At 41.5% G+C, this 14,407-nt stretch overlaps 1 protein-coding gene across 2 annotated transcripts; it reads left to right on the forward strand.

Annotated features, from left to right (window-relative positions):
* The first annotated feature begins 268 nt into the window (after positions 1 to 268).
* LYZ (lysozyme) lies at positions 269 to 11,849 on the forward strand. 2 transcript variants are annotated; one of them, XM_042944639.1, is made up of 6 exons: positions 269 to 606; positions 965 to 1,028; positions 5,762 to 5,999; positions 7,987 to 8,151; positions 9,792 to 9,870; positions 10,971 to 11,849. In XM_042944639.1, exons 3-6 carry the CDS (start codon positions 5,864 to 5,866, stop codon positions 11,035 to 11,037), a joined length of 447 nt encoding a protein of 148 aa, XP_042800573.1. In that variant the 5' UTR covers positions 269 to 606; positions 965 to 1,028; positions 5,762 to 5,863; the 3' UTR covers positions 11,038 to 11,849. The 2 variants fall into 2 exon arrangements, with proteins under 2 accessions (XP_042800573.1, XP_042800572.1); XM_042944638.1 differs by lacking the exon at positions 965 to 1,028.
* Positions 11,850 to 14,407: the final 2,558 nt, after the last annotated feature.

Raw genomic sequence — 14,407 nt, forward strand, 5'->3', positions numbered from 1 at the left:
AGAACCTGGAACAGAAAAGGGACAATAATAGGGAAACTGATGTATTTGAATAGTTTATAGTTTAGCTAAGCAAAAAAGAAAAAAAAATCAAGGGTAATTACTGTTAGGGTCAGGCGTAAGGCAGGGTAAAGATAGGAGTCAAAGGCTTTATTTGGGAACTAAGGTCTAGGGCGAGGTTCCATGACTCAGGGAGAGAGAGAGAGGAGTCAGGGAAGTCGCCCCCAGGTGTGGTGGGGTGGGGTTTTTAAGCTGCAGCGGTTCCCGGTTTAGGTCGGGGTGGGCCTTTTTCGTGTCAGGTCGTGCTGTCGCTGGGTGATTGGCTGACCTCCAATTCGTTCTGGCACGCTACTAGGGGCTTTTCGTTGGGTTGCGCTGGCAAGATGGCCGTCCCCTCTACTGTGGTTCCAAGGACATCCTAACATTCCAATCTCTTATTGGTGATAATGGGCGGCGGATCTGATCTGGCTGCTTCCTGCGGGCGTAAGGGCGACGTCATGGTATGTGGGGTCTGAGTTGGAATTCGGGAATATGGCCGGACCACCATCTGGTGAAATGCAACCTGGGAAACTTCATGAATTCATTTTCATACGAAATGGAGAAAACAAGGTAAGAGCATAAGTATTATACAGATAGCAACTAGTGGGGTGACTATGGGGAGGAGCCAAGTTAGGAGGGGTGATTGCCACCAGGAGGTTAGGGGGTCTGAGGATCCTGGGCGGGCGGATAGAATTTTTTGGATTTCCTTTAGGTGTTCTATATTGGTTTCAACTAAGCCTGATTCAATGAGGTAGTAGCAACATTCCTCCCTCAAGAACAGGCATGTTCCCCCTTTTTCTTCTGTCAGGAGATCTAGGGCTCGTCGGTTTTGCAGAGTGACCTGTGCTAGGGAGTTGATCTGCCTTTGTAAGGCGGATAGGGAGGTTGCTGAGGCTTCTAATTTATTGAGGATGTCTCGGCCCAACAGGGGGACGGGGCAGGAGGGGATGACTAGGAAGGAGTGGGAGAAGTGGAAGCCATCCAAGCAGCAGGTGAGTACGGTGTGCATGGGGGAATGGAGGGGGTGCCATTTATGCCCATGACCGAAATGGAGGACGGCGTGGTGGGGCCTGAATAGCTCGGCAGGACGGAATAGGTAGCCCCCGTGTCCAACAGAAAGGAGATGGACTTACCCGCTACCTGGAGTTTTACCCTGGGCTCGGTGTGGGTCACCGGAGTTACTGAGTCTGGGCCTCGTCAGTCATCATCCTCCATCTCCAGCAGTTGGAAGGCAGAGTCCAATCAGGGTGAAGCCTCACCACATGGGGGTGTTGCGAGTCTGTCATCCCCTGGGTTAGGACAATCGGATTCCCAGTGGCCCATTTGCTGGCACAATGGGCATGGACTGGTAGGCTTTTTGGGATGGGGACACTGACGAGACCAATGGCCTTCTTGGCCACATTTAAAGCAAGGGCCCGGAGGGGGCCGTGGTCCAGAGGGCTTTATTGTGGCTGGCCTCAGGGCAGCTACCAAGGCTTGGGTCTGTAATTGTACCTTTTGTTGGAGACGGGCCTGTCGCCGTTGTTCTTGAGCTTCCTCTCGGCCATTAAAAACTTTAAAAGCCATCTTTACCAGGTCGGCCATAGGGGTTTGAGAACCATCTTCGGCCTTTTTTAGTTTTTTTGAATATCAGGGGCTGATTGCGAAACAAAATAGGTGGCCAATACTGTGGCCCCGGCGGGGGTGGTAGGGTCTAGTCTGGTATACTGGGTAAGTGCCTCTGTGAGCCGGCTAAGGAAGGCTGCGGGGTTTTCATTGGGGTCCTGTATTATTTCTTGAACTGATTTGTTCGAGGTTGCCCTCATGCCTGCTAGTAGGCACTGGATCATCTGGTCCCGGCGCTGGTGACCATTGCCTGCATGTTGGTAGTTCCAATCGGGGTCGGCCGCCGGCACAGCATCGGCCCCTACAGGCATAGTGGGGTCGGTCATGTGGGTTTGGTCTGCATGTTCCCTGGCTGTGGCCTGGATGCGCTCCCTCTCCTCAGGGGTGAGGCTAGAGGTGAGGATTACATGGATGTCATGCCATGTGAGACTGTAGGCTTGGGCAAGGTATTGGAATTCTTTAATGTATTGGGTGGGGTCAGCCGAGAATGACCCTAGCCGCTTTTTGATGGCGGATAAGTCTTGGAGGGAGAAGGGGACGTGAATGTGAACCAGGCCTTCAGGTCCTGCCACCTCATGGAGAGGTAAGATGGCCACTGGGGTCTGTTCGCTGGGAGGGGCCTGAGCACGAGTTTGGGATGATATGGGAGGCGAGGGCGGGACGGCTGGGGGTTGGGAGTACGGAAGGGGGCGAGGACAGGTGGGCAGTGTGGCTAGATCCTCTAATGGGTCAGAGATCGGGGAAGTTGGTGAGGTGGGGTTGTCGGGGGGGTTGTGGGTGGGCAAGGAGCATGCATGCAGAGGGGCAGGAGGAACATAGGTTGGGGCGAGACCTGAGGTCCCAAAAGACCATGACGTAGGGTATTTCTCCCCATTTTCCCAGCCGATGGCAGAAATTGTCCAGATCGGTTAAGATTTGGTATTGTAAAGACCCCTCGGGTGGCCATTGAGAATCATTATCTAATTTGTACTGAGGCCAGACTACAGTGCAAAGACGGATGAGTCAGTTACGACGAAGTTCGTCTTGTAAGCCCAGGAGCCGGAAGTTTTTTAATAGACATTGGAGGAGGGGTAAGAGATCGAGGTGGTTTAGACTCGTTACTCCCCATTGGCGTGGCAGGGCGAGGTGTCCCTTGCGCTGCAATAAGGGGCCTACTGGCGTGCGGGCCTTGCGGCATGCGGAGGAAAGGAGACTGACTTGCGAGACGTCTCTCGTGGGTGTCAGCCGTAGTTGGAGGAGGGAAGGAGGGGTCTGTCTTACTTACCGGCTCCTGTAGGTGCTTGTGAGTAGGGTAGTTGGCATCTGGCTTGGCGAGGAGGGAGCTCAGCCAAGGGAGGCGAGCTACTACCTCCCCCCGGGTTTCGGCACCAAATGTTAGGGTCAGGCGTAAAGCAGGGTAAAGATAAGAGTCAGAGGCTAAAAAATTTTAGCAGTCAAAGGCTTTATCGGGAACTAAGGTCTCGGACGAGGTTCCGTGACTCAGGGAGAGAGAGAGAGGAGTCAGAGAAGTCGCGCCCAGGTGTGGTGTGGTGTGGTTTTTAAGCTGCAGCGGTTCCAGGTTTAGGTCCAGGTGGGCCTTTTTCGTGGCAGGTCGTGCTGTCGCTCGGTGATTAGTTGACCTCCAATTCGTTCTGGCAACTTCTCGTTGGGTTGCGCTGGCAAGATGGCCTTTCCCTCTACTGTGGTTCCAAGGACATCCTAACAATTACTACGAAGCTTTTTGTTTTGTTTTTGTTTTTGTTTTTAAGGGTAGGGACAGTCTGATGAATTTTTTTGCCTGCAGCAGAAGCCAAAAATATGGGAAGGCCTAGACTTCATGGGATTTGCTTACAGAGTAAGGGACAATAAGTCAAACCTTCTTGTGCCTTTTCTGTGCTTTTGTCAAAGCTAGTTCCCGGCTATCAGTATTTTCATCTTTCACGCCTGCTTGAGTGTCCTTTGCAGTTCTTAGCATTTGTTCTGAGTCTGATCTCTACTTCCTAATCTAGTTAAGGAAGTTTGTGAAGTTTTTTTTTTCCCTCACACTAGCCATGTATCTTCTATAGCTGTTCTTTCTTTTCTCTCTCTCTCCTTCCTTCCTTCCTTCCTTCCTTCCTCTCTTTCTTATCTGATCTTCCTATAAGTACCAACAGGGCATTTGTTTAGGATGAGAGCTCTCTTAAAAATCCTTTAGATGTAAAAGTCCAAATTTTCAAAGGTATACCTACTTCAACTATGATTCCAAACCAATAAGCATTTTTATGGCTTAAAATCAATAAGCCTTTTATGGCAAACCATGGACACAGGGATGTCCTCAAAGAGAATGCCAATGATATAGCCCTCTCAAGATGCAGAACCACTCCAAAGATAGTATAAGAAAGCAAAGACCTTCATTGTCACAGGTGGTAAAGAAAGTTCTGTTTCCCACGAAGTGAGACACTTTAATTCACAGATCCACTAATCTATGTTTCCTGAAAGGTGGTACCGGAATGGGAATTTTCCCAGCACAAACAAGGGAATGAAAACAGAGATGGCAATAGCACCCTAGCCTGCTGGCTGGCTGCCTGATGCAAGCCCAACAGCCTGCACAACCCCACCTCCCCAAGTGCCGAAGACCAGAGAGAATATTCTCACTAGTTACAGATCCAAGTTCTTAGTAATAAAACAAGACAAATGAAGATTCTCAGGATTTTCATCATGACAAAGAACACAAAAGTCAGACAATGCAAACATGAAAACTTCTGGGAGGCTAAGAATCCATAACCTATAGGAACCCCAAACCAAATTCATGATTCAAGATCTATTTTACCAAAGTTACTCTCCTGCCATTATGAGCTTAGAAAGGAAAGGACAAAGAGAAATGTTTGTATTGCTCTCTTCACTGGGTACTAGAGTCAGAGATCTGGGAGACTGACGTGGTAAGGATTCTTACCTTCTGTTGGTCTGTTGTTTGTTCCCTCATAGCTGCACTGCGGTCTCTAGGGATAGTAAAGTGATCCAGCTTTCTACTGTGCCATCCTCATCAGCAGAAGCTGTACCAGAGGAGAAAAATCATTTTCCTCCTACTCTTTTAGGGTTTCAGCTGGGGCTCTGTAACAAAAGACAGATTAGCAAGAGAAAAACAAATAAGTTTATTAACATGTGTATCTCATGTGTGTTTGGGAGAAATGCACGGATGATGCTAACACAAGGAGGTGGCTAGAATTTGGGCTTACATAGTATCTTCACCAAAGAACAATACATTTTTAGAAGAGTGACAAAACAGAGGAAAATAGGTTTAGGCTTCCGAGGGCAGCAAACTGTGGGAAGATAAGTATTTAGTGGCCACTGGAAGATAATAGCTAGTCGGTAAAATTTGTTCTGTGGAGTCCTCTGGGGCTGTCTTGTAAGGTTGTCAGTGATTAACTTCTGTACAAATTTAGGTTCTGTTTTCAGGCATATAGTCGGAGGGCAGAGAGCTTTCTTGGATCTGCTTCTCAATTGCCTTCAGTTCAAGATAATCTTTATGCCAAAGGGGAAGGTTTTTAGGTGGCATAGTCTGCTCCCTGTCTTTAGGTTTGATTATAAAGCTCCTTGCTATATAATGACCCCTTATGTTCTAACATCAAAATGTGAGATAAGGCATTGTCAAAAAGTTAGAAAATTGTTCACATGAGGCTTATTTGTAATAGGAAAACATAGATTTATAAGCAAAAAAATATATCACAGCAACAAAAAATGTAGAGTGAAATATGGCTGAGCAATATGGTATCATGCTGCATACCCATTAAAAACGATCGGTAATGTACCATGTGCTTTCGGGGAAAGTGTGTATAAAATAATTATAAGTGAAAAAGATGAAGACAACATAGTGAAGGCAAAATAAAAAATTGGACCCCATTTTCAGTTGTGTAACATGGTCGTTCAGGTTATTTTTCTTTATAGTTGCTCAAATTCATAATAAAATAGGAGATGATTCCTGCTTTGGAAACAGCCCTACTTCCCCATGCCAAGTCTTCCTTAGCCAAGTCTTTAATGCCATTTCATCATTTTCCTGTAGGTTAATTCTTAGGACACCAGAATCTCTCTCTTCAAATATCAAAAAAGAACTTTTAAAGTCAGTGAACCAATAAACAGTTCCTGTTTTTCCCATCTCTCAAAGGGTGGAGCCCCCAAAGGACTAGGAGAAGAAGGAAGTTAAAAGGTGTTAAATACTGAGGCCAGCTTGCCCTGGTCAGCCTAGAGATCTGGTTTCCTAGTCAACATGAAGGCTCTCCTTTTTCTGGGGCTTCTCCTCCTGTCCGTCACCGTCCAGGGCAAGATCTTTCAAAGATGTGAGCTGGCCAGAACTCTGAAAAAACTTGGGATGGATGGCTTTAAAGGTGTCAGCCTGGCGACCTGTAAGTTAACTCTCCATACTTGCAAGTAGTTAGCCGAGTGTGGAATAGCCAGAAGATGAGTAATAAGAAAGAGGCTTTGAATGGATGGACTTCTTTTATTTCTTTGAGGGTCTGTGTGCTTACAATTGTTACAAATATCAACTCGTGTCTTTTGAATCAGATATGCCAGAAGAAGGAATGAGGGCATGGGAGAGCAAAATTCTATGCCATTCTAAGTACACCAGGACCCACTGCACTCTTCGAGTGCAGCTGAATTTGCCAGTTGCCTCAGGTTTAGTGGCAGATGAAGTCTGACTAAAAGATACATTTGAGTGCCTGGAATATGTATCAAGTCCTTTCTACTTGACTCCAGGTATTTCCTGTTTGGAACTTCGTTCCAAAAAAAATGAGCCTAGAGTAATGAGTATTTTCTGCTTTTTAAATTTCCCTGCCACGACGTGCGATTTTTAACAGCAAAGTTTTAAAAACCTATGTTGAACTCTCAGTGCAGTTCCCCTCAATTACTGTGTATGTAAGGATCCCTGAAATGCAGCTTGAAATCCTGTTTTACTATTCTCACTATAGTCGATTAACTATTTTTCATTTTCTTCCACATAATTCAAGATATGTCCAAGTAAAAGTTATTTTATATTTGAGTCCATATTTGTCAATGTGATCACTATATTTTTCAGGTTGAATTCAAACATTTCCTCTCAATAACTGTTTAAAAATTTTTTAATGTTTATTTTTTTGAGAGAGAGAGCGCAAGCAGGGGAGGGGCAGAGAGGTGGACAGAGGATCGGAAGCGGACCCTGCACTGACAGCAGCAAGCCTGACCTGGGGCTCAAACTCACCTGAGCAGAAGTTGGACGCTCAACTGACCGAGCCACCAAGGCGCTCCAATAACTATTTTTGAATGAATGAGTGGATGGATAGATGAAAAAGTCTTTCCTATTTATATTTCTTGGTTTTTTTTTTTAATGTTTATTCATTTTTGAGAGGGGGGGGAGAGAAGATGAGCGGGGGAGGGGGAGAAAGAGAGAGAGAGGGAGACACAGAATCCAAAGCAGGCTTCAGGCTCCCAGCTGTCAACACAGAGCTTGATGAGGGGCTCTAACTCATGAATGGTGAGATCATGACCTGGGCCAAAGTCAGATGATTTGACTGAGCCACCCAGGCGCCCCTATATCTCTTGTTTACCAGATTCTAATTTGATAACCAAATTCACCTTTAGGTATCTTAAGAAAATGTATTTCTCCCAGAAAATTCTTAGTTTTTCTGATAAAAAGCATTTTTCCATCAGCGTACATATCTGCTATTAATTTTAAAATTCACTTAACAACTCTGTTGATTTTCCTATTCTAGGCTAAATCTTGCCTGCAAGATGGGAGCAGGGGAAGGGTAATAGCAATGGAAGAAACAGCTATTTTAATATTTTGAAAGTATGCTATCTTGTTCATTAGCATTACAAAATGATTTGCTAACAAAAGGATTCTCACTAAAGTGTTGAAATATTTTTGGGGATGCCTGGCTGGTTCAGTCAGTGGAACATGCAACTCTTGATCTCAGGGTTTTAAGTTCAAGCCCCATTTTGGATGTAGAGATTACTTTAAAAAATAAAATCTTAGGGGCACCTGGATTTGTTAAGTGGCCAACTTCAGCTCAGGTCATGATCTCATGGTTCGCGTGTTCAAGCCCCATGTCAGGCTCTGTGCTGACAGCTCAGAGCCTGGAGCCTGCTTCAAATTCTGTGTGTGTCTCTCTGTCTTCTCCTCCCCCACTTGTGCTCTGTCTTCTCTGTCTCTCAAAAATAAATAAACGTTAAAAAAAATTTTAATAGTAAAATAAAATCTTAAATATAGATGTATATATATATTTACAAGTAAAACACACCTTTATACTTATAAAGTAAGTCATTAACAATAGAATAGCAAATTAGAACTGATTATGGTATGACAAATAAATCAGGTGGTATTGATATTTATAACTAAAAATAAGTTTTTTTCAGGGATGTGTGTGGCCAAATGGGAAAGTGATTATAACACAAGGGCTACAAACTACAATCCTGGAAGCCGAAGCACTGATTATGGGATATTTCAGATTAATAGCCGTTACTGGTGTAATGATGGCAAAACCCCCCGTGCAGAAAATGCCTGTCATGTATCCTGCAGCGGTAAGACACGATGATATTTGATTGATGGCACAGGACTCATCTGGCTATATTTACAAGAACAGAGATTCAATACAAATGAAAAATCTTGGAAGATTCATCAGCGACCTAGAAAAACTCTATTTCAATGTCTAGAAATGCTTTATTATCTTCCTCATAATTCCCTAAGAAATTAAAGAGCTCATTATATCATAAAAAGTTGATGTTTTCTAATATATGCAAGTTTCTGAAATGATCTATTAATTTATTATAAATAGATTTATTAATGCTTGTCAAAAACAATGTCATTTCTCCCACTCTCTTTGGGGAGGTTTAGGGATAATTTGGTTGTGTGGCCCTTTTTTAAAAATTGTTTTTACTTTTTATTCTGAAATGTCCTAAATACATAGAAATTTAGAGACGTTAGTATAATAAACAGCCATTTACTTTTTTTATGTATATGTTCCTTTTTGCTGAATGATTTTATTTTATTTTATTGTTGGTGCCTTTTATTTATTTTTTGACATTGTTTAAATTTTATTTATTTTTAATTTTACACTTATTTTTACTGTAATAATGTTTTCAGGAATAGAATTTAGTGACTCATCACTTACATATAACATATAACTTGCACCTTCAGAAAATACAGTTCCTATATAATTATTGCTATACCTAACAAGTTGATTAATGGATTTGTTTAATTAGGGTGAAAAAAATATTCTATTGAACTCATATAAAAAATAGAAATAAATGTGGAACCTTTAGTGCACAAAAATATTGGAGAAATATAGTAAAATTGATACTGTTAATTTTAAATGTTAAAATTCCTAATAGACAAGATTCATCTCAGAATATATTTTTTATCCAGATAATTTATTTTTGATTTATTTTTTAAAATATATAACATATGTGCTCATTGAATAAAAATTTTTACTACCCAGAGATTTATGACCACTGGTAACTTCTAGTATATATTCTTCCACAAAATGTATCAATCATGTATATGAACATAAAGCTATATCATTCACAAATGAACCTACACACAACATGTAAACAATGTGTGTATTACGAAAAATGAAGTTGTACTACATATACTACCTATGACTTGCTCTTTATCACACAAAATTATGTCAACAAATACAAAGCTGTATTCTTTTTCAAGGATGAAAAGAATTCCACAAATTAATGTTCCATACCTTATTGGTCCAACTCTTACTGGTAAGCCCTTAGGTTCCTCTGCTTTTTCCCCTTTATTAAATGCCATGAACATCTTGCGCATATATCTCCAGGTGCATTTTTATTATTTCTTTAGGCTAGATTTCTGGTAGTAGAACTGCTGATTAAAAAGTTGTTAGTCTCTGTTTGGTTTTTTTTATTTGTTTGTTGTGTTTTTTACAGTCCCTACTTAAAAAGACAACCTTCTATTGCATTAGTTAATTCCAGAGCTTCCAATGACTTTGGTAAATGAGAAACAGAATGCTTTATCTCATGCCAAATGGGATGGAATGAAACAAAAATTTCCCCCAACATTCACAGATAAATGGACTCTTGGAATATTACTTTAATGTTCTTTCCTCAGCCTAAGAGAATAATCCTGGCTAAATCTAAGCTTACAATGAAATTTCTCTGGAAGTTGTCCTCATTCCTCACCATCTCTTTTTCAGAGTTGCTGCAAGATAACATCAGTCAAGCTGTAAAATGTGCAAAGAGGGTTGTCAGTGATCCACAAGGCATTAAAGCATGGTACGTTTAAGCATTCGTGGGGAAAGCTACTTTGCCCTAGGATTAAGAGAAAAGTGAGAGGGGGTGGCTCAGTGGGTTAAGCGTCTGAGTCTGACTTCCGCTCAGGTCATGATCTCACAGTGTGTGAGTTCAAGTGCCCCCCATCGGTCTCTGTGCTGGCAGCTCAGAGCCTGGAGCCTGCCGTGGATTCTGTCTTCCTCTCTCTCTGCCCCTCTCCCACTTGCACTGTCTCTCTCTCTCAAAATAAATAAACATCTTAAAAATTAAAAAAAAAAAAGGGGGGGCGCCTGGGTGGCTCAGTCGGTTGAGCGTCTGACTTCGGCTCAGGTCATGACCTCACAGTCTGTGGGTTGGAGCCCCGAGTCAGGCTCTGTGCTGACAGCTCAGAGCCTGGAGCCTGCTTCTGATCCTGTGTCTCCCTCTCTCTCCGCCCCTCTCCCACTCTCACTTTGTCTCACTCTGTCTCTCAAAAATAAATAAATATAAAAAAATAAAGATTAAAATTAAATTAAAAAAAGAGAAATGAGAGAGGATTTTCAAAGACCAAAGTATGCTACTGAAAGTGAACATTGCAGCTCTAGACTTACGCTAAACAAGGAGTTACCTAGAAACAATCTACTTCCTCTGATTTAGAATCTTACTCAGGAATCACTAAATTCTACTCCTGAAACCAGTATTACACTATATGTTAACTATCTAGAATTTAAATAAAAACTTAAAAATATAGAATCTTACTCTTTTACTCTTCAATTTATTTTAGAGGATTTCTAGAGTTTTTACGATTCTCAACACTCTATCCGTTCCTTGTCGTATCTTGAAACTACTTTTGGAGTTAAGTGAATGTGGAAAGCACTTTGCAGGTGCTATTGCAGAATGCATTTGTCAATGTTTATGTTCAGCATTCTGTGTTCTAGTGAGGGCTTCAGGGGAGGCGATATACTTGGTGTACATCTCTCCATTTAATAAATAGCAATATCTGTCTGTAGCCTGTTGTCCATTTAGTGGTAAAACATTCTGTTCTCCCAGAGGATTTGAAGTATGTGTATTACAATGAAGATGTGTTTTAACCTTATCACCATTTATTTCACCATTCTCTACAGGGTGGCGTGGAAAACACACTGTCGAAACAAAGATGTCTCTCAGTATGTTCGGAACTGTGGAGTGTAACTGTTGGAGTTTTCCTTCTTCAGCTCATTCTAGGTCTTTTTCCTTTAAGGGAGTAGTGATTGAGTGAAAGGTCACACTACCATTCTTTCAAACAATAACATTTTTACAGATGCAGGAGCAAAATATGGTCTTTATTCTAAAAGGCTTGTTTACAAATGTGTTTATTATTTGATAGTCATCCTGTAACATTTTTCGGTTTGCTAATAGAAATAATGCTGGTGAAAGCTTATCTAAAATCTTGCCTATCAAATACATCTCCAGTACATTCAGTTCTTAAAGAAATAACCCAGACTTAATCTTTATTACTCCCCAGTAGTTTATAAAAATGTAACAGAAGATTGTCTTACAACAAATTGATCATAGGCAAAATTCTAGCTTCATAGGCATCTGATGCCTTCATCTGTTCAGGCATCTCCAAAAGCAGTAAAAACAAAAACAAAATACACACACACACACACACACACACACGCACACACACACAGAAAAATAACAAAAACAAACCAAACCAAAACACTCTGTTTGACAATATCAAGTAAAAATGCTAAATGACAAAAACGAAAACAGCCTGAATTAAGGATTTTGCTTTTCTAAAGTGTGACCTTGGTTTAAATGTTTTCTCAGAAATGTTGCTTTCATACTCCTTTAAAAATAAATTAACAATTTATGTGTCAATCTATTTTAGCCCTTTGAAGAATTCTTCTGGGCACTTTTCTGATTATGAAGGAATATAAAGGACTAGATGAGTTGTTACTGTTCTTTAATTTTATTAACTTAAATTCATGCAGAATGAATAAATCCTGAAATAATTGCTGATTAACCACAAGTGTGAAATTATGTATGCTATAAAAAAATACAAACATTATCATTAAAGGCTTTGTCTGTCTTTGTTTAGACCCATCTAGTGTCTCTGAAGAAAAAATATATGTGTTAAAAATATATATATTTGGCACTCTTAATATATCCTATGTCTTCACCTGTACCCAAATAGCTAGATATTGCTGGAGGAAAACCCACAAGCATTCTGATAGATCTCACTATCATAACCACAAATCTGACATGGGCCCTCAGTCTGCATGACCATCTTACTGACTTCTCTGCACTCCTATGGTGGTGTTCCCACTCTCCAAAATGACTATTTACTTCTCTTCTTCTCCCTTCAAAGACCCAGCATACACACCCAACGACCCATCTTCCACTCTCTCTCGTCAGTATATCACCTGCCCTCACATGACACTGAGAAAATAGAAGCAACCTCATACGAAATTCTCTCCTCCTTGCCACCATGACAGTGGTCACACCTTACCTCTCTTCCTCTGCTCCCGCCAATAACTGTCTGCACATGCAATCTCGGATTGAATCCCTCTCACTACTCCAAGTTAACTGTTTCCTGCATCCTGAATTTCCCCCTCCTTGCTGGATCACCCCTGCCATTGTACAAAATGTCCTGGTAACCTCCCATCTTACAAAGACCTCCATTAACCAACACAAGTCTCTAACTACATCATTCTGACTTCTGGGATGAGAGATCTGTATACACCGACTCCATGCCCTCACCTGCCTTTTCTCCCTCACCTTCTCTTTTCAAACCGTTTTTTTTTTTTTTTTTAATGTTTATTTATTTATTTTGAGAGAGAGAAAAAGAGAGAGAGCCAAGCAGACTCCAGGCTGTTGGCACCAATCTCAACACTGGTCTCGATCCCACAAACTGTGAGATGATGACCAGAGCCTGGATCAAGAGTCAGAAGCTCAGGGGCACCTGGGTGGCTCAGTTGGTTATGCTTCCTGCTCTTGATTTTGGCTCAGGTCATGACCTTGAGGTTAGTGAAATCCAACCCTGCATTGGGCTCTGTGCTGACAGCATAGAGCCTGCTTGGGATTCTCTCTCTCTCTCTCTCTCTCTCTCTCTCTCTCTCTGCCCCTTCCTCACTCACACATGCTCTTTCTCTCAAAATAAATCAATAATTTTTTTAAAAGGTCAGAAGCTCAACCGACTGAGCCACCCAGGTGCGCCTCTTTTCAAACCTTCTTCACCTGGCTGCTACCTTTAGTTAGCTGAAACCTTTCCTTCATGGCTCCTTCTGTGACTCCTTGAGGCCAATTCTAGTAATCGCCCATTCTCTGTTCAACTTACATAATCTCCCAGCAGTACTTGACGAAGTGAACCACTTCATACTTCTAGAAAACTCTTTCTCCCTCCGCTTCTCCTCATTCACATCCGGCCTCACGGATTGCTCCTTCTCAGTCCTTGGCTGGCATTTTCTCTGCTATTTAGTTTCTAACTGTGGGAGGTCCCCAGGACTCACGCCTATAGCCACTTGATAGACCACATATCTTATTTATTTATTTATTTATTTATTTATTTATTTATTTATTTATTATTTTATTTGTCTTTTCTTGCCGAAATATAACTTCTAAAATAACAGATTTTCGGGGCACCTGGCTGACCCAGTTGGTAGAGCATGCTACTCTGGATCTCAGGGTTGTGAATTCAAGCCCCACATTGGATGTAGAGATTACTTAAAAAAATATATTTAAAAAAAAAACAGCTTTTTCCCACGTTTTAAACATATTGAAATAACTCAATTTCCCCCAAATATACAAGTACAGTACCAAGGCCTTTTATTTTTCTAAATAGTTTGAGAGCAAATTGGTGCCCATGTGGCCCTGAAATGTTCATTATGTGATTCCTACATAACCTCAAAACATCACCCAAATCAGGAAGTTAACCGTGCTACGTTATTACCACCTAATCATCATATCGCATTCAATTTCATCAATTGCCCCTGTAAGTTCTTTACAGTAAAAATATCTCATTCAGAATTATGTATTGTATTTGGTGGTCTTTATTAGTTTTCTTCAATCTGGATCATCTCTTCGTTTTTTTTTTCCCTTGACTTCCACGACTAACAATTTTGAAGACCACAAATCAGTTATGTTGTAAAATGTCCTAAGGTTGTTTTGAGGTTCTACTGATTAGATTAGGCTGTGCCTCTTTGGCAGGAGTACCATGGAAGTGAGGCTGTGCCGTTCTCATTGTGCCCTCTTAGGTGGCATGCGGTTTTGAAATGTTCTATTACTGGTGACGTTCATTTCAGTCATTTGATGAAGGTGATGTCTGCAAGTCACCTCCCCTGTGAAGTATTTGCGAAGAGTAAGGTACTTTGAGATTGTTCCCTATCAAATTTTCAACTTATGCATTTATTTATTGTATCAGTATGGACTCATGGCTTCCTGTTTTATTCAAGTTATAATGAATTATAATCTATTACTATCGTTTATTTTTGATGCTCACGCTGTCCATGATTTGGCTAGTGGAGCTCCTGCAAGCTCGCTTCTGCATTATGTTGACATGTTCTCATCATTCTTTGAG

Source organism: Panthera leo, chromosome B4, assembly GCF_018350215.1.
Source record: "Panthera leo isolate Ple1 chromosome B4, P.leo_Ple1_pat1.1, whole genome shotgun sequence".
Lineage (NCBI taxonomy): Eukaryota > Metazoa > Chordata > Mammalia > Carnivora > Felidae > Panthera > Panthera leo.